The sequence below is a fragment of the Colletotrichum karsti genome, assembly GCF_011947395.1.
Source record: "Colletotrichum karsti strain CkLH20 chromosome Unknown Scaffold16, whole genome shotgun sequence".
In the NCBI taxonomy this organism is placed as follows: Eukaryota; Fungi; Ascomycota; class Sordariomycetes; order Glomerellales; family Glomerellaceae; genus Colletotrichum; species Colletotrichum karsti.
Genome location: NW_024065916.1, coordinates 333082 through 354358, shown reverse-complemented (window position 1 = coordinate 354358; position 21277 = coordinate 333082). Strand labels below are relative to the sequence as shown.

At 56.9% G+C, this 21277-nt stretch overlaps 6 protein-coding genes across 6 annotated transcripts; 2 read left to right on the top strand and 4 right to left on the bottom strand.

The window, feature by feature from the left end:
• Nucleotides 1-338: 338 nt before the first annotated feature.
• On the bottom strand, nucleotides 339-1876 carry CkaCkLH20_05627 (methyltransferase domain-containing protein; the record flags this gene model as incomplete). The annotated part of the gene is made up of 7 exons (XM_038888345.1): nucleotides 339-372; nucleotides 446-865; nucleotides 924-1156; nucleotides 1219-1373; nucleotides 1454-1495; nucleotides 1564-1753; nucleotides 1808-1876. 7 exons carry the CDS (start codon nucleotides 1874-1876, stop codon nucleotides 339-341), a joined length of 1143 nt encoding a protein of 380 aa, XP_038746242.1.
• Nucleotides 1877-4701: 2825 nt separating this feature from the next.
• CkaCkLH20_05626 (uncharacterized protein) lies at nucleotides 4702-5387 on the bottom strand (the record flags this gene model as incomplete). The annotated part of the gene is made up of 2 exons (XM_038888344.1): nucleotides 4702-4937; nucleotides 5084-5387. 2 exons carry the CDS (start codon nucleotides 5385-5387, stop codon nucleotides 4702-4704), a joined length of 540 nt encoding a protein of 179 aa, XP_038746241.1.
• Nucleotides 5388-6510: 1123 nt separating this feature from the next.
• Nucleotides 6511-7416, top strand: CkaCkLH20_05625 (uncharacterized protein; the record flags this gene model as incomplete). Its single annotated transcript, XM_038888343.1, has 2 exons — nucleotides 6511-6862; nucleotides 6971-7416. 2 exons carry the CDS (start codon nucleotides 6511-6513, stop codon nucleotides 7414-7416), a joined length of 798 nt encoding a protein of 265 aa, XP_038746240.1.
• Nucleotides 7417-7606: 190 nt separating this feature from the next.
• On the bottom strand, nucleotides 7607-12798 carry CkaCkLH20_05624 (ABC multidrug transporter; the record flags this gene model as incomplete). The annotated part of the gene is made up of 13 exons (XM_038888342.1): nucleotides 7607-7823; nucleotides 7891-8959; nucleotides 9017-9081; nucleotides 9132-9182; nucleotides 9236-9307; nucleotides 9369-9492; nucleotides 9583-10150; nucleotides 10225-10934; nucleotides 11018-11251; nucleotides 11326-11605; nucleotides 11659-11882; nucleotides 11944-12487; nucleotides 12544-12798. 13 exons carry the CDS (start codon nucleotides 12796-12798, stop codon nucleotides 7607-7609), a joined length of 4413 nt encoding a protein of 1470 aa, XP_038746239.1.
• Nucleotides 12799-13510: 712 nt separating this feature from the next.
• On the bottom strand, nucleotides 13511-18322 carry CkaCkLH20_05623 (uncharacterized protein; the record flags this gene model as incomplete). The annotated part of the gene is made up of 8 exons (XM_038888341.1): nucleotides 13511-14705; nucleotides 14760-15198; nucleotides 15264-15370; nucleotides 15431-15900; nucleotides 16514-16899; nucleotides 16953-17833; nucleotides 17895-18047; nucleotides 18096-18322. The coding sequence occupies 8 exons, from the start codon at nucleotides 18320-18322 to the stop codon at nucleotides 13511-13513; spliced, it is 3858 nt and encodes a 1285-aa protein (XP_038746238.1).
• A 1049-nt stretch (nucleotides 18323-19371) lies between these two features.
• CkaCkLH20_05622 (major facilitator superfamily transporter) lies at nucleotides 19372-21264 on the top strand (the record flags this gene model as incomplete). The annotated part of the gene is made up of 5 exons (XM_038888340.1): nucleotides 19372-19647; nucleotides 19711-19799; nucleotides 19884-20028; nucleotides 20091-20154; nucleotides 20216-21264. 5 exons carry the CDS (start codon nucleotides 19372-19374, stop codon nucleotides 21262-21264), a joined length of 1623 nt encoding a protein of 540 aa, XP_038746237.1.
• Nucleotides 21265-21277: the final 13 nt, after the last annotated feature.

Sequence of the window (21277 nt, the reverse complement as noted above, 5' to 3'; positions counted from 1 at the left end):
CGCATTAGACGCGCACTGGAGTGCCAGGTCCATAGTCTCTGTTCAAGATGGTCAGAACAGAAAATGGCTTATTAGGTCTCAGAACAACTAATCAGATTGGAATACTCTTTCTGAGGACGTCGTCGGTTCCTTACATTGAGCTATGGGAAAAGACTCCCACTGTTTACCTCGTGTTACACGCTCCTGCGAGATCGGTACCTCCATAGTGTCAATGACGCCTTGACTTAAGTGTCTCAAATCGTGTGTATTTGAACGTTCTCTGGTCAATTTTACATATCTACTTCATTTCTTCATAGATGTGCTTGAGGGTTTCTGATCTCTCTCTACGACGACTTTGCCTACGCCTCTGGCTTCTTCCCGTAGATTGCATAGCTATTGATTTTATGTTAGTCGGCGTAAAAGGCTCTCCAGAAAACTTGTTCGGCGGAGGGTTAGTATGACTTACGCGGGCCAGTAGGCGTGAATGCTCGTATCTCTGAATTCCTTCCGCAATTCGATGAGAAAAGCCTGAACCTCTTCCCGTTTCCAGCCCAACCCGCGAGTCAAAGGTGCCATTGTCCATCCTTCGATTCCGGACATGCAATTCTCATGCGCCCACCATCCCAAGGTCTTGTAATACTTGTCCTTGGGCCACGTGTTTGTCGGCCACTTGATCTTCTTGATCTGGACGTCGACGAAACCGACCTCTGTCATGACATCGACAAGAGCGGGTATGTCCTGGAATGACCGGTTCAAGACAGTTGCGGCTTCGCCGAGGACGGCGAAGCAGCGCACGATGGCGGCGTCGGGCTTCAGAGTTCCGTCGTCGGACTGGGGCATCAGATCCATGTCCTGGACTTCCAAATAGCCTCCAGGAGTAAGGTTGCTATTGCTGGAATGAGAACCATAATAGTTGAAAAAGTGCTATTATGTCGGACACTCACTCATAAGATCTCTGGATGAACTGTCGCCAGTCGGATATGCTCGATGTCATCATTCGACTGTGGATGTAATCGAATGGCTCTTTGTACAGCCAAGGCTCCTCAATGTCGTCAATCTCGAATGTCACGTTCGGAGGAACCCTGCATGAAGTCAGAAAACCTTTCTCCTCCACAGCTACAAGCTCAATGAGAAGGTTGCACTCTGTCCGTGGATGGGAGAGGTCTATCCCAAGAACCTAAGACGAAGATCAGTATAGGGCCAACATATTACAGTCGTTCGCAAGCGCGTGGCACTAACCTCTGCTTCTGGGTGAAGCTCTCCAAACTCAATGGCCCAAATACCAGTTCCAGTCCCCACATCAAGAACACGCTTGACTTCAGAGTTCTCCTCGTTGGGAGGGGCGAGACCAAGCTTGCCATTGAGGGACAAGAGGAATTGATTGTGTTGCAAGTCTACGAAACCCAGTCGTCAGCCTCCCGCTGTTTTCGGGCTAGACGGGGTGACATAACGACCCGTTGTGCGGCCTACTTACCCAATCGGCTCTTTTCTCTTTCATCGTTCGGGTAGGAGTATTCTTCATATTTTCGTGTTAGATATGGTCATGTAAAGTCTGTGGGATGCTCCCCAACATCAGTGACTTACTCCCATCCTTGTACGCGTGATAGGTCCGTCCATTTTCGATGCGGAAATTCAGGATGGAATCTGCTATGCTGGTCTTTGATGATGACAGGCTCTGAGCGTTCAGATTTCTTTTGTAAGCCAAATTGCTTGACTCGGAAACTCGCTTGTTGGCACTCACTCCTGCTAAATCGTACGCCCGTTCATCAACTTGCTGAGACCCTAATCAGCCACTCTTCCATACCGTACAATTCACTCAACACATTACCTTCTCGTCGATAGCGATTTGATCTTCCTCGGCTACCTGAGTAGCTGGATCTTGGGCAACGATTGACATACTGGGATGCACGTGGTAAGCAATAAGAGCCGAGAGGCTAATTGTTCGGAATGGGTTTGGAGAAAGTAAAGAAAGTTGCAAGGACGATGGAAGTTCGAGCTTTTGGATCATGATATGAGGCTGGTTTACCCCTCTTTTGAACTCCACATGCCGTGCATGTTCGGGGCCAACATGCAGTTCTTGTTGGAACCAGCTTCCAGAAAGAGCCCATAATCTGCGTGTTCAAGGATTAAGGGCATGGATTTCTCGGAGACTCGTCTCCTTTATTTACGGGGGCGGCAACGAGTTGCATGTGCCGGTCAATTCTGCTTCGACAAATATGAAGGCAACCACAATGCATAGCCCTAGTCTCACGCTGCCTGCCCCGTGCCACTCGGAAAGGAGAATTGATATCGGACTCCCCCAGTCCCTGAGCTTCATTGGTGAACTAGCTCCATCAGCACCTGATACCGATATTTCACGGCTTTGTCCTCTCATGCATGATACTTTGCGCCGCCTTTCGCTTTTCATAGACTTTTATCGACCTCTCGGTCATTTGGAAGAAGCTCGTTTTCAGGTTCGTAGTGGTTTCCTAATAGAACCTTGCTGCCCCCTCCCTTGATTTCAACACCATCATATGCGTGAGAGGCTCCGGAGACTTCGCCACCAGGTTTTCCCGCGCCGCAAATACTTCCACACATCACGCTCATCACAGAACACCCCTCGGGGTTGGTGTCGATGTCATTTTAGGCGTCGCCTTCTGGTTTCAATTTTCGCCGCAGAGACTCGTTTACGCCTCTCGAAGCCGGGGCCAGTAGGCCGATTTCAACTTTCCTTGTCATGTGGCCGTCCGACGACATTTGACGAAAGAAGCCGGTCTCTTGCAGTATGATCAACCGGAACAACTTCTCCAGAGCATCGATGAATTGACTCATGTTGGCCTCGTCCCGCCGATCGACCACCGAACAATTTTCAAAATCTTCGCATGCTTCTGGCACATTTTGGCCATCTTACATGACCGATGAGGTGGTCAAAGGTAAATTGGCGACTGAAAACTGCTGCTTACCTTATTCAACCACGGAATACATAATTCACGTTTTTCAGTGTATGCATACCCTTCTTCTTATTTTTCTTTGGACAAAAAGTGAGTAGGGGCTCCAGATACATCTGGCAATGAAGTGCCTTCCTTGGCATTGTGTGGTAACGAAGGCTTCAGGTACAAACTGGTCTGTTTATCGGAAAATCAGATCGTCACGGGTTGCCAAGCTAAACTGGATGGAATAGCGGAAATCTTTGCCAGATGTGATTGGAGCGAAGCAGGTAAGGCTAGGGAGTAGCCCCTGCCCCCGTCCCGTTGGTGTCCTATTACCTGTCTTTTTCAGGTTGTAACCTCCAGGAACCACTCAAAGCAATGATATTTCTACTAGCGGCGCATACTCGCGGCGCATGAGGCGGGACTAGTCCAAGTTGATCGAGTTGCAGGTTCGCGGAACACGACAAGGACAACTCGCCGGGCTCCCTTAGTTCTTCCTGCCTTATCCCGTCGGGTCCTTACCTGTTGCTTGTCGTCAAAAGTAAAGTGTCAATCCATCGCTGTGATGCTTGTTGTCAGTTGGGCATCGCCCTATACATGCAAACTCTGCTCACCGTTCCTCCATACACACCCTACGCCATATCATATGTTCCATAAATTGAGCATGCCAAGTCTATCAGCAGAAGGTATCATTGCTCTCGTCGCATTGATCATCACCGTACCTCCCGCTATCATTGCGTACCTTCAATGGCGTAAGAGAGGTCATCCACAACCCGCTTCAATGCAACTTCCGCGTGAGTCCACGACACCCTCTCATTTTGCTTTTCTCCTACTCCGTCTACCTTACCTCACGCGGATTCAACCGTAACTAATATTTGAATGACAGTGCATGAACCCGCCGCCCCTTTCCAGAAATTCGACGATCGCTACCAGCTCAGCATCCTTGTGCAAATTCAGGGACCACCTCGCTTCGAAAACGCATCCAACGAAGTCATGCGTCGCACCGCGCCCTCTTCGTCGCGATGAAATACAACGCAACCATTTGTTGGTATCTTTCTGAGTAGATCGACGCAGTCGATATGGTCCGAGGAGCGTGAGGTTGCACATACAAGAGATCAGCGGGCGTCTGTTTGATCTTGCTGGACCGGGTGGAGCTAGGATTGTGTTTTGTTTTCATGTCAGGGTGCTGTTAGACGTTATTGAACAAGCAAATAGATGCATTTTCTCCAAACAACACCTTATGTGATGTCCCCTTTGTCTTTATGCATCGCCCCTCGGCATGACATGTTTATCCTCGTGGCTGAAGCATTTTTGAGCCGGAGCTGGCGAAAGCGCTGATCCTGTCAGCTCCCGAACGATCCCCCGTGTCCCCGGATCCGGTGACCCGCTTTAATACGGCCCCGTTCCGAAAGACAGGGTCCGGGCTGCCACCTGTCACCCCGCATACTACCCAGCCGGGCACATTTAGTGACAGCCGGTAGCTATTTCTAGGCCCAGGCCCCAGTGGGCGACTAAGAATTTCCTCGATTGGATCCGTCCCAGCGCCTGCGACGTCATGCATTCAATCGCTCAGATTTACGTTGCAGCGCCTTTGTTTTGTCCCGACAAGATCAAGGGATAAATGTTTATTATTACTAGGACGTTTCCGACGAGTTCCAGCGACGGTAAGAGCATTTCCGTGTCTGGCTAACTTTCCACACAACGCTGCGGTCCATGAAGGGCTAGAGCCCGGTCGGCAGGACGTTCAAAGAGTCTAACTATGCCTCGGTAACTATCAGACAACCATGTGCTTCCGCCACTTCTCTGTTCATCATTAGGCGGCAAGAGCAAGCAGCGACAGCACAGGCAGTATCACGCCAAATGAGCCCGTAGTGACACCTGAAGCCGCAGAGCTTCCGCTTCCACCACCGCCGCCGCTGGTCGATGAGGTCTCATTGCAAGCGACGAAGCCGTTGCGGGAAGGGGCGCCGGTGTGGGTCATGGCGCCGACGTAGACGCAGCGGCCCCGATAATCAGGGTCGAAGACGACGCGGTCGGGGCCGGGAGCCCCTGTGCGATCGATGCGCGTCAGCGATCTGGTCCAAACATCGAATGCCAAGGAACGTCACGTATGCGGGTGCGACATCACACATGCACCATCACGAGTCAAGCGCGCGTGGGGTAGAGAGAGAGAGAGGGAGATGACGGTAACGTACTGCCTGTGTAGTTTCCGGAGGAGATGATGGGGAACTCTTGGTAGGGCCCGGTGGTGGTGAAGGCGAGGCCCTCGCGGTTGTTGAAGCGGTGGGGGTACTGGCTGGTGCCGAGCTGCTGGTTGGCGGCGTAGAGGCGGCAGCCCTCGGCGGTGGCCTCGTCGATCTGCTTGCGGGAGTACCGGGCGTCGGCGCAGCGGACCTGGTTGATGTCGGCGGTGCCCTGGCGCTTCTCGAGGGCGATGGGGTTCGCGGCGGCGAGGACGGCGCAGAGGGCCAGGACGAGGGTGGACTTGAGGCTGACCATTGTGCGTGTGTGGGGAGTGAGTGGGATGAGATTGAGGTGAGCCGCGAGCCGATGTGACGTTGTGGAGAGATGGATGGTTGTGGATGTGAGTGAGGGAGTGAGTGAGTGAAAGAAGGATGAGTGAGATATTAAGCAGAGTGAGTTATTGAGGGTAACGCGGGAAGGAGCGTTTGGCTGTAACGGTTTTGAGACGTCTGATGGAAGAAGCTGTGAGTGGATTTTTAGTATCCGCGATGGATGGAAGGGAAGGGCCGGCCCGCGATAAATAAAGCCGGTGGTAATGGGTAATGGGGGTTTCAAGATGTAGATGGAAATGGAAGGGGCATTTTTAAAAATTTGAAAATGAGAAAGGAACAACAAACGAAGCCGCCGAGAGCTTGGCCGGCGTAGATTTCCCGCGCGCCAAGTGCAAAACCGGCAATCGATAGCGCCTCGTTCAGCTGTCTCGAAGCCTCCAAGAGCTCCCCTAGGTGCCTGACATGCGCTGGCGCCTGCCCGAGATGCGCCGTGGTGCCTGTCGCGCTGAGGAAGAAACGGAGAGATGGTGGGGCGTCTATCACGTGCAGACAGCCGTGAGCCAATGGGAGAACTCGGAATCACATAAGCTTAATCTTACGCCTGTCTGTGAGAGGCCGCCCGGGTCCAGACCCGCTTTGTAGCCCCCACTTCCAGGTTCTCAGCGCCGGCGGCAGGAGCCGACTAACCGAACCCATTCTTTTCATTTTCAGGAACAACTCAGCTTGGAGGGTTACAAAAACAATGACTGTCTTTTAAAGCCACAAGAAGATCTCACCTGCAGCCAGGGGCTTGCGCGTTCCTGTGCCACGGCCGATTCGCAGTTGCATTTACACCGCCCGGAGGACGCCGGCCGCCTGCCCGTTTGAGTGACAACGTGGCCATCGAATGCGGGGCCATTACTCACAGTGTTTACCTAGTGCGAAGAAACGTCACGACGCCGACGTCAGTGAGGCCAGTACGCCTCCACGTGGGCTGCACCTGCCTTGCAAGCTTTCCTCCATCATTTCGCCGCGCAACGTCGCTCTCGACAATTTTCTTTTCTTCGTACAATCTTTCTCCAAACTCTTCATTCCTTCTCAGACGGACCCGAATCAATCACCAAAAAATGAGCGTCAACAGCGCCATCGCGGCGCTCCCCGCCTACAAGGCCCTCGACGCCTACGTCAAGACCGGCGACGATAAGAAGGCCCTCGACGAGACGGTGCAGAAATTCAACGACTTGGCCAAGGACTCCGAGTCGCAGTTGGAAGACTTCCTCTGGGACACGTACAACGCCATTTTCGCCGTCGCCAAGCAGACCCCTCCGGAGAAGCAGGGCCCTCTCGTGGACTTCATCCAGCGACTGCGCGAGACCACCGTCACGGCATCCGACGGCCAGTCATTGCATCTGAGTGAAGGCGTCGTCTGGAAAGATCTTCCCACCTTCGGATGGGTCGCCCGCGATCTGTGGAACTTTGGTAGGTCCACCCCCGTCACTGGCTCACTCTGCCTTGATCTCCATGAGATCCAGCCCGGCTAAGATGAGGCTTTTTCCGTCATTCCACTCGTCACTAACACCACCAAAGACATCACCGACGCATCCGCCTCAAAGGAAGAAAAGGCGAGCTGGGACAACCTCGCCGCCTTCCTCGCCCAGCTGACGGCCCGCGCCTCCGTCGTCGAGGGCACCGCCGACCCGCTCGACTACTCCACCTACGGCCTCTGGGCCCTCCGCGACGCCTTCGAGACGGAGCACCCCGCCGACGCCGACAGCGCCGCCGCCGTGAGGCACGCGTCGCTGTGGATCCGGCACGCCGGGGACGCCTTCAGGAAGCTGTCCGCCGAGGACCGCGACCTCGAGGCCAAGACCGGCGCTGCCGGCGGCAGGTTTGGAGATCGTCAGTGGAAGGGGTTCAACCGGGAGAGGTGGGGTGTCTGGACGGAGGGTTTCGCGACGGCGCAGAGCTCGTTGGCTGATGAAGAGGCGAAGGGTCTGGCAGGACGGGCTGTGGATATCATGAAGAGCAAGTAAGAGATGGGAATTCCGTGTGCGGGGAGATGTGGGGAGGGATATGACGAAAATGACATCTATTGACGAGACGATAATATGAGATCCTACCGATTCTACTCTTCATCGCGCATTGTATGTAAAAGACTCCCGTGCCAGTTGCATCTCGAATACCGGTAACTCACGGCTCGAGAGAACCGGAACACTTCACTTCTCACCCCTCCTGAAGCTTCAACAACGACGCAAACACCCCGCCACGCTCCATCAACGTCCTCGGATGATCAAACTCCACAACCCGCCCATCCTGCAACGTCACAACTTTATCAAAATCAACAACCGCCCGCAGCCGATGCGCAATCACAATCACAGTCCACCCCTCGAAGCTCGTCCGTATGAGATCCTGCACAGTCTGCTCCGTCGCCTGGTCCAAGCTGTGACACACAACGTCAGTGAAACACTCTACAAACCCTCATCATCAATGATAAGAATGTCTCTCACCTGCTCGTCGCCTCGTCGAGCAACAACACCCGGCTCCGCCTCAACATCGCCCTCGCCACGCAGAACAGCTGCTTCTGCCCCGCGCTCAACCACTCCGTCTCCAGTTCCACCCCCAAACCGCCCTTGTCCTCGATCAGCCCCCAGAGCCCCGTCTTCTCCAATGCGCCTGATATAGCCGCGTCGTCGCGGACGGAGAGCGGGTCGAGGTTCCGTCGCACCGTGCCCGGGAGGAACAGCGGATCCTGCGGCAGCGCGACTAGGGCTTCGCGCAGCGCGTCGACGGGTACCGCCGATATATCCACGCCGTCCACCTCGATCGTCCCCGCTGATGGCTCGTGAAGGCGCAGGAGGAGCGAGAGGAGTGTCGACTTCCCGCTCCCCGTGCGCCCGCACACGGCGACCTTCTCCCCCGGCCGGATATCCAAGTTCACGTCCCGCAGGACCTGGTGGTCGTCGTAAGCGGCGGACACATCACTAACACGAATCCCCCCCTGAGAAAACCACCCGCCCTGCGGACCCTCCCCGTCGCCACTTGTCTCGGCGGGCGTCTCCGTCTCGAACTCCCGAATCCTCGCCACCGCGCCCAGACTCGTCTCCAGGTCCGCCCAGTACTTCAACAGCAGCGTCAAGAGCTGCCCGAAGCCCATCACGCTGACCAGCGCCACGCCCAGCAGTCCCGGGTCGATGTCCTCCCGCAGCGCGACGGCCGAACTCACGAGCAGCACCGCGAGCCCCGCGACCGTGAGCTCGAGCACGAGGAGGAGCCACTTCTGCAGGCTGCCCATGGCGTAGAAGGCCTTCTGCGAGGCGTCCAGCCGCGCGAGGTTCTCGGCTTGTGCGCTGCGCGTGTAGGCGAGGGCGCGGATGGTCACGAGGCCGGAGGACGTGGAGAGGAAGTGCGAGAAGATGGGGGACTTGGCCTCGAGGTCGAGGAGGCGGATTTGGCGGGACGTTTGGAGGTAGACGCGTTGGATGAGGTGGAGGAGGAGGGCGAGAGGGGGGATGGCGAGGGCGAGGTAGCCTGTTGCGAGGCAGGTTAGGGTTAGTTCTGCTGTTGCGAGGAAGATGTCTGGATGGTTGGTTAGCTGATGTTCCTGACTCGAGTGACTTGGGAACTGTGGCTTACAGTCGAATGTTAACATGAAGGCGAGCGGGAGGGGGAGGTCGATGAGGTTCATGTCTTGGCTGAAGCTGCGAGGTCGTGAGCTTGGGAAGTCTATATCGGGGGTGCGGGGGAGTACCGGTTGATGATGACGCCTGTGTCCGTCTTGACGAAGAAAGACATGGGCGCCCTGGGATATCAGTATTAGCTTCGGATGGAGGTTGTAATGCGGACGGAACTTACGCCAACGCGGCCTTGAGCACGCCAAAGTGAAGCCCCTTGGCGGAGTGCGGAACGATGACGACGAGGAAATAACTGCGCTCCACGTCAACATAACCGGACACTTCAAACATTGGTCACGCCCGAGAAAACTCACTACGTCTCAATCGCGAGCGAAACCTCCGTCAAAACGCCCCAGAGAACGTACACCCCAACCCACAACCCGAGCCTCGGCTCCCCGCCGTCCTCGTTCGCCGCGACCCAGAACTTGACCCAGAGACCTGTCGTCGCCTACATCAGCAATTCTTTCCAAAGAACAAAAAGGGACGAACTAAACCGTCAGGTTGTCTGTTCAGAAAAAGACTACTCACGCTGCATCGTCCGGCACCCCATGTGAAAAACCACCATCCCCGCAAACAGAAGAAACGGCCGCGCGCCCATGGACCGGATGTAATACAACAACGAGCCGGTATTCGCGGCCCCCCTCTTCTTCGCCTTGACTTCGTCACTAACGACGGGCTTACTCTTCGTCGAAACGTGTTCGTTCGTGTCTCGCTCCTTTTGCGAGGGCGCGTCGGTCTCCGGGAGGTTTTGCTGGGCCACGCGGAGTTTGCTGACGTAGCCCCCGGCTTTGAGTAGTTCGTCGTAGGTGCCTCTTTCGGATACCCTGCCCTCGGCGTTGAGGGAGATGATTTGGTCTGCTGAGGGAAGCCATTGGGCTGGAGGTACAAAAGTCAGAAAAGCTGCGGTGGGAGGAAGGAGGGGGAGGTTCGCACCGTTGTGGGTGGCGAAGATGACGGATCTCTTCTGTTCGCGTAGCAGACCACTAGACCCGAAGAGCGCGTCGAAGCACCGCGATGCCGTTCTGGAGTCGAGGCCCTTGAGGTTATCGTCCATGATGACGATTTGCTTACCGCTGTACACGGCTCTCGCCAAGGCCTGTAGCTCCGATATCAGCAAGAAAATACCTCACCCGAGCAAAACTTCCCATACAATGCTGAAAGCAGACTTACGATGCGATGCTTCTGCCCACCACTCAACGCCGCCCCGGAACTCCCGACAACCGTCTCGTCGCCCCGCGGCATCAACCCGAAATCCTCCTCAAGCTGACACGCGCGCACGACCCGCTCATACAGCTCCGACACGAACTCCGCGCCGCCGACGATGTTCTCCCTGATACTCTGGTTCAGGATCCAGGGGTCCTGGTCGCAGTACGCCACCTCGGGCGCGGTGCGATACTCGACGACCCCTGCGACGCGGCGCGTCTCGCCCACGAGGGCCTTGAGCAGCGTGGACTTGCCCGAGCCGACGGGACCGGTGAGGATCGTGAGCGTTGAGTGGTGGATTTCGAGGGTGATGGAGTGGAGGATTGGGTGGGTGGCGGTCCAGCCGAAAGAGCCGTTGGAGACTTTGATGAGAGGTTCGGGGTTGGTTGGTGGGTGTACCGTGGCGTTTGGGTCTTGGGTTTGCGCGCGTTTGACGTCGCGGTAGTCGTGTCTCTTCTCTTTGACCAGGAACTCCTGGATCCGGTCGAGGCAGCCGATGGAGGAGCCGAGGTTATTCGGGATCATGACGAGTTCCGAGACGGGGTTGATTAGGATGCCTAGGAGACTCAGAGATGTGAAGGCCCGCACGACGTCGAGGGGCCGTCCGTCGGCGAGGTGTTGGGTTACTGCGAAGGCTGCGAGGGTGATGGCGGGCGTCATGATCGAGGGGAACTGGCCTGCTCACACGACTGTTGTCAGAATCCCGTCCGCACGTGTGTGTGGTTCACAAGCCGCAGCACCGATTCGACGGAAAACTCACCGACGAGTACGTTGGAAATCTGCACCCTCCTGAACCTCTTGGACTCCTCCAGCTCAAAGTCCCGCAGGCCCTGGATCTGGTCCCGCGCGGTGCCGCTCAGCCCGCTCGCCTTGACGCCCCTGATGGAGCGGATGATCTCGGTGGTGATGCCCACGCGTCTCTGTATGGCCTGCATCCAGCGGCGCTGGCGCGGCGGGATGAGTCTGCCGAGCTTGATCGCGCCGGAGACGCTCACTGTCCCAGTCAATATCAAATCATACTCCCGCGGTGGGGTATTATAAAGAAAACAACATCAGCACACGACTTACAGACTGCGATGAGGACGGGAGCGACGCACACCGCGCCGAGCTGGTTCCCCAAAATCCACAGCGCCAGGACGACTTGAATCAGGTTCGGGACGATGGCCACGGACCACTCGGCGGCGACCGTGATGCGTTCCACCTCGGTACTCATCAGCGCGACCGCCGCCTGGGAGTTAGCCGCCTCCGGGCGCAGGGCGAGCATGTGCTGGTAGATTACCGCGATGAGGGAGCCCCTGATGCGCGTTATGAGGCGGTACGCGAGCTGGCCTGATAAGTAGGTGGATATCTGTTGTTGTTCAGCAGGTGAGGGCGTGTGATGCAGAAGTGGGAAATTCGTACCGCGACGCCGGTGTAGACGAGGGCGAATGCGGCGATGAGCCGGTATCCGTCCTCCACCGGTCTTTTGTTGCCATCTTGGACGTATTCGATGGTGACTCGTACCAAGATCGGCTGGGCCAGGGCGAAGCCTACTTTTGCTAGGCGTGGGAAGTGGATGAAGAAGAGTTCTGGCGCGAATGCCTTCACCACGGCGACGGCGAGGGCGTGGTCTTTGGTTTGGTCTGCTGGAAATGCCTCACGTTAGCTATGACGCTTCAAAACTCTTCCCGGCGTCGTTCGGCCTACATTCGTCCCACGCCGCAGAGAGCTTCTCTAGTACCCGCTCGCCCGACAGCGCGTCGTCAACCGGCTCGAGATCGTCGAGCGTCAAATCCTTCTTCCAGCCCAGCCGCAAGAGGGGGTTGATCCAGAGGCAGAGGCCCCTGCCGAAAATGCCCGAGAGCTCTTCTTTGGATTGTTGGGTTGCTGGGATGGTGAGGTAGACGGACTTGGTTGCGGATTCAGTCATCAAGAGGATGAGCTTCACGGCTAAGTGGGCTGTTAGGAGTGAAGCGATGGCCAGGCTCCCGTGATACCGGTCGAGCCATAGATTACCCACGCGGAACGCATCGAAGATGATTGTGAAGAGGAGGAGAGACTGCAGGATGGCCGAAGGGGCGCGGGATTTGCTGTGTTCTGTTTTGGAGAGGAATATGAAGACGGTGTTGAATGAGAAGGTGAGAGCTGCGGTTGCGGCGACAATTACAACCTCAGCGGTGTTCCAGGCTCCTCTAATGATGGATAGAACGGAGATGGAGAGATCTATCGCTGCGAGGAGGCACCAGAGGATCTGAAGGGGGAGGTTAGACAGTTTTCCCTTGCGAAGATTTGCTGATCTAAACTCACGATCTTGAGCGTCGCCCAATTTGACCACCGAGTCACGAGTGGCTTCTTCCACAGATGCCATAGACGGAACAGGCCCAAGACGACGCCAATCGCGCAAGGTAGGAGAGAAACGTAGAGATGTAGGCGCGTATCCGCGTACGGCCCGCGAGAATCTCGTAGGCAGCCTCTGTGCGGCCCGAGAACGAGGTTGCCGAGGGACGGGTGAGGACAAGCGGCCGCGCCGAGGGGGACCTCTGGATGAGGCCATAGACCCATGGCTGGAGATCAATGTTACGTATGTCGCGAGAAGAGTAGAAGAAGAAGAAGCCAAAGGAATACAATTGGCGGGGTTATGAGATGAGGGAAAACTTGGGTGTCTGGGACTCCTAGGTTGCGTGAGATGACGACGAAAGATGCTGCGTGCTCTTTTCTCACATGAGGTGCATGATGGACGTCGCTTATTGCGAATTGGCCAAACGCGATACGAAGATTACTTGGGCGTTTCGCCCTGCGGCGCAGCAGACCCCTGGGAAACAAGCATCGGGGAGAGTACATGTAAGCGGTAAGAATGCCCTTTTCTTCGAATACTCTGTCAGCTCGGCTACATTCGTATTTCTGACCTGCCTGAACCGGCCAGATAAAGATTCTGTCAGCCAGTCGACGGCTTCGGGTCGGGGTAATACGGCCTTGTGGTCGATGGCGTCAACTCTCAGGCATGTCTTGGAACAATTGATAATGTTCTAATCGAAATCGTATATCCAAAAAGCCAAGGAACTTTTATTCGCAATGTCTAAACATGCCTCTGTCAAGTCTTCGTCCTCCTCAAATGTAAAAAACAAAACCCTGGTATCTCATCTCTTCCCATCCTGAACCGCAAATCCGACCATTTCCATCATGACACATTAACGCCCATAGCTCTCTCTCTCTCTCTCTCTCCTTCTATCCCCGCGAACCAAGTCAAAAACAACTCTACGACACACCCCGATACTCACGGAGTCGTGACGTCGGGCCTGCCCCCGGGCTGCATCATCCGGAACGTCCACCCCTGCGTCTCGTGCACATCCCTCGCGATGCTCTGCAGCCACACGTTCGGCACGGTCGGCAGCCAGAACTCGCAGCTCTCCGTCCGCAGGATCTCCGCCCCCGTCGCCCACGCCCGCCGCGCCCCGTCCCGGTCCCCGGCCGCGAGCCGCGCGTGCGCGAGCGACAGGTAGATCAGTGCCGCCGTGAACCCGCCCCCGGACCCGATGGTGTGCATGCGCTGCACGTCCTCGAGCGCGCGCTCCCACAACGCCACCGCGCCGCCGCGACGCCCCGGGTCCAGGTGCGCGATCCGCGCCGCCGCGACCAGCAGTCGCATGTGCAGCTGCTGGTCGTGCAGGTTGTCGATGGCGGCCGGCTCGTAGCCCGCCAGCTCCTTCACGGCGGCCTCGGCGTCGTCCAGCCTCATGAGCCCGATGCTGGCCTCCAGCGACGCCAGGAGCAGCCGGCGGAACCCGCGCCGGGGCCGCTCGGCGTCGGTGGTCTCGTCGAGCTCGGGCCGCAGCAGGTCGACGGCCTTGGAGTACTCGCGCATGTTGCAGTAGATGTCGGCCAGCCTGCCGACCAGGAGACGGCGGGTGTTGCGGCGGATGGGCTTCGTGTTGTCGAGGGAGAGGGACTGCTCGAGGGAGTCGCGGGTGGCGTCGAAGTCGCCGATGGAGTGGAAGTAGCGGGCGGCGGTGCTCTGCAGCCGGAAGGTGACCTCGATGTCGAGGGTCGAGAGCGGCTGCTCGGCCTGCCACTTGTAGATAAAGGAGGAGACGTCGTTGTCGTAGCACTTGATCTTGTTCTCGACCTGGGAGATGTGCAGGCGTCCGAGGAGGGCGTGGTCGAAGCGGGTGGACGGGTGAGGGCCGCGCCAGACGAAGTCGCGGATGAGCGCCTCGGACTTCGCGAACTCGCCGTCGATGCGGTAGATGTTGCTGCGGAAGAGGACCACGGAGGCGTGGTACTGGTACGGCATCGACTTCCGGAGGAAGGTTTTGGCTTTTTCGACCGCGACGCGCCGCATGGCGACCGAGTCCCTCTCGGCGTAGTAGAGGATGGCGTCGATGACTTGGGTTCGGAGCGAAGATTGTACTTTGTATGTTGTTATTGCTCTGTCCATCGTGTTCCAGACCGTTTCTTTGAGCGTTGGAGACCTAAAGTAGCGTAAGTGGTGACATCTTGATCATCGGGATTCAAGTCGAACATACCAGTCTGTGTTACCCTCGTAACACGGTGGGCAAATAAAACACATGAACTTCAAGGCCGTGGCTCCCAGCTCGTCGACTGCTTTAGGCAGCAGGGCCCTCGATAGCGATGCCGCGAATTCCGGAGAAAGAGATAATGCGGAGACATCGTCGTTCAGAGTGTGCTTCATGATGTATGGATTTTCTGTCGCGAGGGACAGCTCTATGTCGTCGGACAACAGACTCGTAAGCTCAGGAGGGAGTCCAAATGCGGTCGCGTTAGTACTCTCGATCTCGCCTTCCGAGTTCCACCGGCGCTGCGGCAAGCGGACGAACTTCAACAGGTCTTCGGGGATGGAGGAGCCGCCGAGGGCGTATACGAGAAGCAAAAGCTGGTCGGAGGCTGGGAGTATATCGGCGTAGTCTACGATAAGATTATAATACGACGATGATAAGGAGGGATCTATCCACGGGCGTTAGCGACATCAGGGCTGCAATGTGACCGGGACCGGGTACCACATAGTTGACTTAGAATAAGTCGCTGCACGAAGACGGTATAATCCTCAAATCGCGGGGCTAAAGACTGCAGATGGCTGAATACATCCTCGTCATCTATGTTTAAGTATCTTTCATATCTGGGTGGTATAAGTCAGCATTATGTGTTAAGAGAAATGGTCATGGCCAAGAAGCCTTACGTCGAGGGTGGAATGTCCAGCGGAAGCCACAAGATCGACCCTAACCCCCCGAGTTTCCGGGCGATCTGGATATACTTCCTCCCCGCATTCCTCACATCCGTGTAGTTGTGCTGGCCGGAGAAGATCCCGGCGACCTGAGGCGGGACCGAGGCCTGGGCATCCAGCTTCGACCGGAGGAAAACGACGACGCAGGCCACGCGCCGGCGCAGCTCGGCGTTGGCGTGGCCCCCGGACCCGGACACCGCCCAGAACCCGTCGACGTTCTCCCGGAACTGCTCGCGGACCTGGTTCACGGGCGCGAGGTCGACCGAGTTGACGAGCAGCGCCTTGTTGGTCCGCTGGTTGCGCGGCGTGACCTGGAACTGGACGTCGCGGGCGAGCGACTTGGACTGGGCCAGCAGGCGCCGGAGGTCTTCGAGGTGGGTGTTGAGGGCAGGGATCAGCTCCCTCGCTCTGCCCTCGTCGTATTGCTTGGCCAGATATTGGACTGAGCTGCAGAGGCAGATAGGCTCCATTGCAGCAGCACACACAACCCGCGCCGCCGGGGGGAGCAGATTAAAAAAGCATGGGGGTGTCGATTGTATACATGAACGGGCGGGCGGGCGCGCTTGGCTTGTGGTGCAGAATAGAGCCGTCCCTTTCCAAGACTTTGTTACCGCATTTTGCAAAACGAAAACTCCACACTTCCCACCGTGCCCCCTTCTCGGCGGTACTCGGAGATGCGAGACCCCGACCCGCGCCGGACCACCCGCCGGTCAATCGCCCCATGTTTTTCTAAAGACTAAGCCTATTCAGGCTCAGATGGAGATGAGATCGCCGTCGCGTAAGTAAGGAGAGCCACTTGCGCCCCTCTTCATCGTGCCTGAAGACAGATTTTCAACGCTTTTGAAGAATGGCTTTTCTTCTTTTGACGTGAAAAGCTTCTATGAAGAGAGGTTGTTGTTCTCGAAAGGTCTACCGGTTTCCCTGATCATCGAGTCGGGCGCGGTTCCGTGGTTGTTTTTATCTATTCTAAAAGTCTTCGCAATGGACGTCTATTTTTAGATCTCGTCTTTCTCGCCAAATTTCCGCCGACTCTCTCACCGCGTCCATCAGCGACTCGGGCCCGCAGGTCGCGATCAGGACTCTATCGTGGTCCTCGACTGTCCTCATCGCGTCCGCGACCACCTCTTGAACGTCCATCCTCTCATATCTGAGGTCGAACAGCTGCTCGTCGATGCAGAGCGAAGCCTCGGACAACAGACTCTCTGCGTTGCCTAACTCCGACACGGTCTCGTAGTTCAGGGTACCCGCTTCTGACAAAAGTCCCGTTGTCGGTGTGTTCCTGTGGTGCTGAGACTCGGGAGCAGCAGTCGGCGCGGTGTCCGAGTCCGTCTTGGACTTCTCGTCCGTGATGTGAAGCCTGATGGCGGCCGTCGGCGAGGCTCGCCTCAGTCGTTGCAGGTGGTTTTGGAACCAAGCTAAGTGCTCTGTCATACGATCAGCTGACGCGCGGGATGAACAAACCGAGTAGCCAACAAACCTTTCCGCTTCACCGTCCATGCGAACTCGACCGGCTTGAGTTTCGAGCCGTCACACTGCCGGAGGACGCGATTGACGAGACCGAACGTGAACGCCGCGCCGCTCCCTCCGGCCACGAAAACCAACTTGTCGTAATCCTCCATGCTTGGGAGCGCGCCGTACGGCCCGTCCACGGACGCCCACAGCCGCCGTCGAGGGTGTCCGGCCGCGAACCTCCCCACCGCCCTCGTGAAGCCCTGATGCGACTTCATCACGAGCTCGAGGCCCGAGGGCCCGTTGTCGACGATGGTGAACGGGTGGTTCTCGTACGGATGGACCCGCGGAATCCACAGAAAGCAGTGCGTCCCCGGCACGGCGTCCTCGACGCCGGGCTTCGCGAGGAGCAGCCGCGTCCCGCCGTCCGGGAGCGGGTGGAGCGTGACGTGGTTGTTGACGAGGTTGCGCAGCATCCGCGCGGCCCGGATCGCGCGGTCGCACATCCACATGGTGAAGGTGAGCGACATGACGAGGGGCAGTTTCTTGGCCCAGTTCGGCCTGTGCAGGGCGGTCAGGACGACGGCCGCGACGAAGCCGACGATGTGGCTGATGTAGAAGACTTCGTAGCCCCGGTGCCGTGCGACGCCCAGTAGCAGGACGAGCATGGCGACGCCGGCGCCCATGCCTTCGATGTCTTCTTTTTTCAACAGGGTTTCCCAACGACCGAGGCGTACACCAAAGTGGATGGTGTAGAAGATGGCGTGAAGGACCATCAGGAAGACTGCGGTGTAGCCTACTATGCGGTGATAGAGGTTGAGCTGCGCATGCGAGGTGTTTGCCATCAGGCTAAGTGGCGTGTTCTTAAGTCCGAAGAAGACGCACAATGCCATGTTTGCGGCACTCATCCTGCTAAAGTCAGCCTTTGCGCTGGGGACAGGGGTTTTCTACAGAAGTTGTAGAGATTTACCATCCGAATCTAGAGGCCCAGTGATTGAGTTGGAGGAGGGCGAAGTGAGTTGTTGAGAGAGTGGTGTTGCATACGAGATAGACAGTGACTATGGCGATGACTCCAACTGAAGGTTTACCGAACCACTCCCATTTGGAACGTCTTTCTAAGTTTCTAAAGAACGGTTAGTGCAAGCCAACCACCGCTATACGGGCAACATACCGAAATATTTGAGCCCGAGCCCATCTTGCCAGGCGTCTCGGTCCATTTGGTGTTTTTGACTCTTGGGCTGGGGTCTCGACCTTATTGCAGACTTCCCGCAACCAACAAACACCGACGACGAGGAGTATCAGACTACACAGGAACGCAGCATACGCCTTGACAACTTCCTCGTTCTTCTGTTGCTTGGTCGGAGGCATGAGCGCCTGCGCCAGATCTGATGTAGGCATGGCGAGATGTGCGTGGTGTTTGACATTACCGGGGTAAAAGGAGGGAGGAATCGCGAGAATTTACCCTGATTGATTAGATGGTCATGCGGGCTGATTGATAAGATTATCAGGCGGGTGGAGGAGCGACCAACTAGCCGCCCCCACCGCGCAAGCGAGAGACATGTCATCCGTATTGCGCAGTCCTTTTGGCTTCACGTGTTTGTCGAAAGAGACAGCTCACTTGTCCATGATCTGACCAGAGTCTACGTAAGGCCCAATCATGTCTGTTGACGTCGTCCGGGTAGGGATGTCGAGATGTTGTTGTCTCTCACAGTGAAAATTTGTGCTCCGTGGAGCGCCCTAGCAGGAGACCGGGGTGTAAGTAGGTCGGGATTTCTCACAGTGATGAATAACGCCTGTTTTCGAGCACTTGGTGAGCATCCAGAGGCTTGGCACCGATGGCGGAACAGAGAGAAGCGTGCGACCGACAGTCAACTAACAGCGAAGTCGAGAGCTTTCTCACCACAGTCCACACGACTTTTGTACGAGAGATTTTATATACGGATAGAATAAGATGAACTCTAGTCTGTCAGTAGCAAGTAGCACCACTTACAAAGCTTCATTTCAGCAACTCACCCAGTCCCAACCAACTCTGAAAGGTATTTCGCGCCTTCAGTATCACTTGAGCAGTAGGAGAGACCAGCTCAACGCGATTATGACAGCAATGCCCCGCGATTTCAGTTTCTAGAGTTCCAAACATCAAAAAGATCACTCATCTCTCCGCCCAACTGCATGACCCCCGGCCATGATTGACGCGTAGGGGGGCCCACCGAGATCGGAAGTGGTCCTGCGCGAGGACACAAGTCCGCCGCGGATCCATTCACCTGGGTGTCCAGTGTGTGTGGAGCAGCGCGTCGAGAAAGCGAAGAAGCCTTGGCAAAATTTATCTGATGGATGTGCTCAGACTGACAGATTGATAAAAGTCCGACGTCTTCTCGACTCGAAGTCTCCTCCTTCGCACGTTCGAATCACTCTGTTTCTCTTTGAGTGTTGTTGTCTTTCGCGGCAATATGGCCTCCGAAAACCCCGCAGACCAGCGGCCCCCGCCCGCCGGCGAGATCGCCACGCCGGCACGCTCCGACTCGGACCCTGACGAGAAGCGCATCGCAGAGGTCACCGACGTCCCTTCCGGGGGTGTTGTCGAGATCAGGGACTTTCCCTGGGCTTGGAAGGCGACTGCTCTCGTGTGCGGCGTTGCGCTCTCGTGGGGTTCTTCGTTTTCGGAGAACACGCTCGGTCCTCTCAAGAGCACGTTGATCAAGCAGCTGGACATCAACAACTCCCAGGTGAGATATCAGAGTGAAGAAGAGTTTTCACCGAGAGAAAATCAAAGCTGACTCAAGGTTTAGTACGGCGCGATCTCATCTGCGACGTCGCTTGTGAACACAATCCTCCCCATCCTCGGCGGGTATGGACTCGATCATTATGGCGTTGAGTGGTAAGCCTACCGGCACTTACACGCCAGACGACATGAAGCTCGTCTCGTGTTAGTCGGCAAGGCTTTGATTGCTAACTCACGCAGGGGCTCCATGGCCTGCTCAATCGCCATCTTCATCGGCGCAGTGATCTCAGCCGCCGGCTCGAACCAGGACTCCTTCACTCTCGTGGTCACCGGCCGAGTGATCATGGGATTCGGAAGTACCGTCATCGAGACTTGTACATCCAAGGTGCGTCGTAGCCGGAAAGGAAATTCACATAACACCACATGAAACTGACACTCATATTAAAGATCCTCGCACATTGGTTCCAGCACAAGGGCCTCGGCTTCGTATACGGCTTAGACCTCGCAATCGGTGCGTCCTCAAACAACTCAAACCCTCAACCATCCTGCTCTAACTAACACTCGTCCCTCAGGCAAGCTCATCGTCCTCATCGCAAAGGCAACCGCCGTCCCGATGCGAGACGCCTCCTCCTTCTGGGGCTGGGCCCTCTGGATCCCCGCCATTGTCTGCTTCGCCAACCTCCTCCAGAACATCTTCTACGTCTGGTGGGCCAGGTCCCGTCCCGAATGGACGCACATGCCGACGGGCCAGAAACTCGCCCTCGAGGTCCGCGCCCGCGAGCGCGCGCAACGCGGCAACGGCAACAACGACGCCTCCACCTTCAGGACGAGGGCCACCGCGCGCACCCTCACCGCCCTGCCCGACTGGGGCGCCCTCGTCCGCGTCCCGCGCTTCTTCTGGCTCGTCGCCTGCACCCAGATCCTCCAGGCCGGCGTCGTCGGCGGCTTCAGCGGCCTCAACGCCGACATCATCACCCGGACCCGCGGCTCCACCGCCCAGCTCGCCGGCTACACCTCCGCCGTGCAGCAGGTCATCCCCGTCGTCTGCGCGCCCCTCATCGGCACCTTCTTCGACTACGTCGGCTACCGCATGGTGTTCGTCAGCCTCACGTCCGCCATCTGGATCCTCGTCTACTGCCTCATCGGCTTCACGCAGACCAACGCCCTGGGCGCCATGGTCATCGCCTCCGTGGCGTCCACCATGAACGCGCTGCCCTTCCTGGCCTCTATCCCCCTGATCGTGCCGAATCAGCTCGAGCTCGGCCTCGTGTTCGGCATTTGGAAGGTGTTCAACAACAGCGGGAGCGTCATCGTCGACATGATCGCCGGTAGGCTGCAGGACATCACGCCCGGCGGCACCTACGAGCGGGTCATCGCGTTCTTCGTGGCCGTCAAGGGCTTGGAGTTCTGTCTGGGTCTCTTCTACGGCGTGCTGGACCGGAGGTATCTCGCCGGGATCCTCAGCATTAGTAACAAGAAGCGGATGGAGATCGAGCAGGAAGGCAAGCTCGGAGACCTCGTTGGTCGGCGGCCGGCGAGGCCGTATACTGCGGTGGGAATCGCCCTCGTCTGCTCGTTGATTATTATCGCTTGGGTGCTGTTCATCAAGTACTCCATTTGATGCGTTGCTTGGG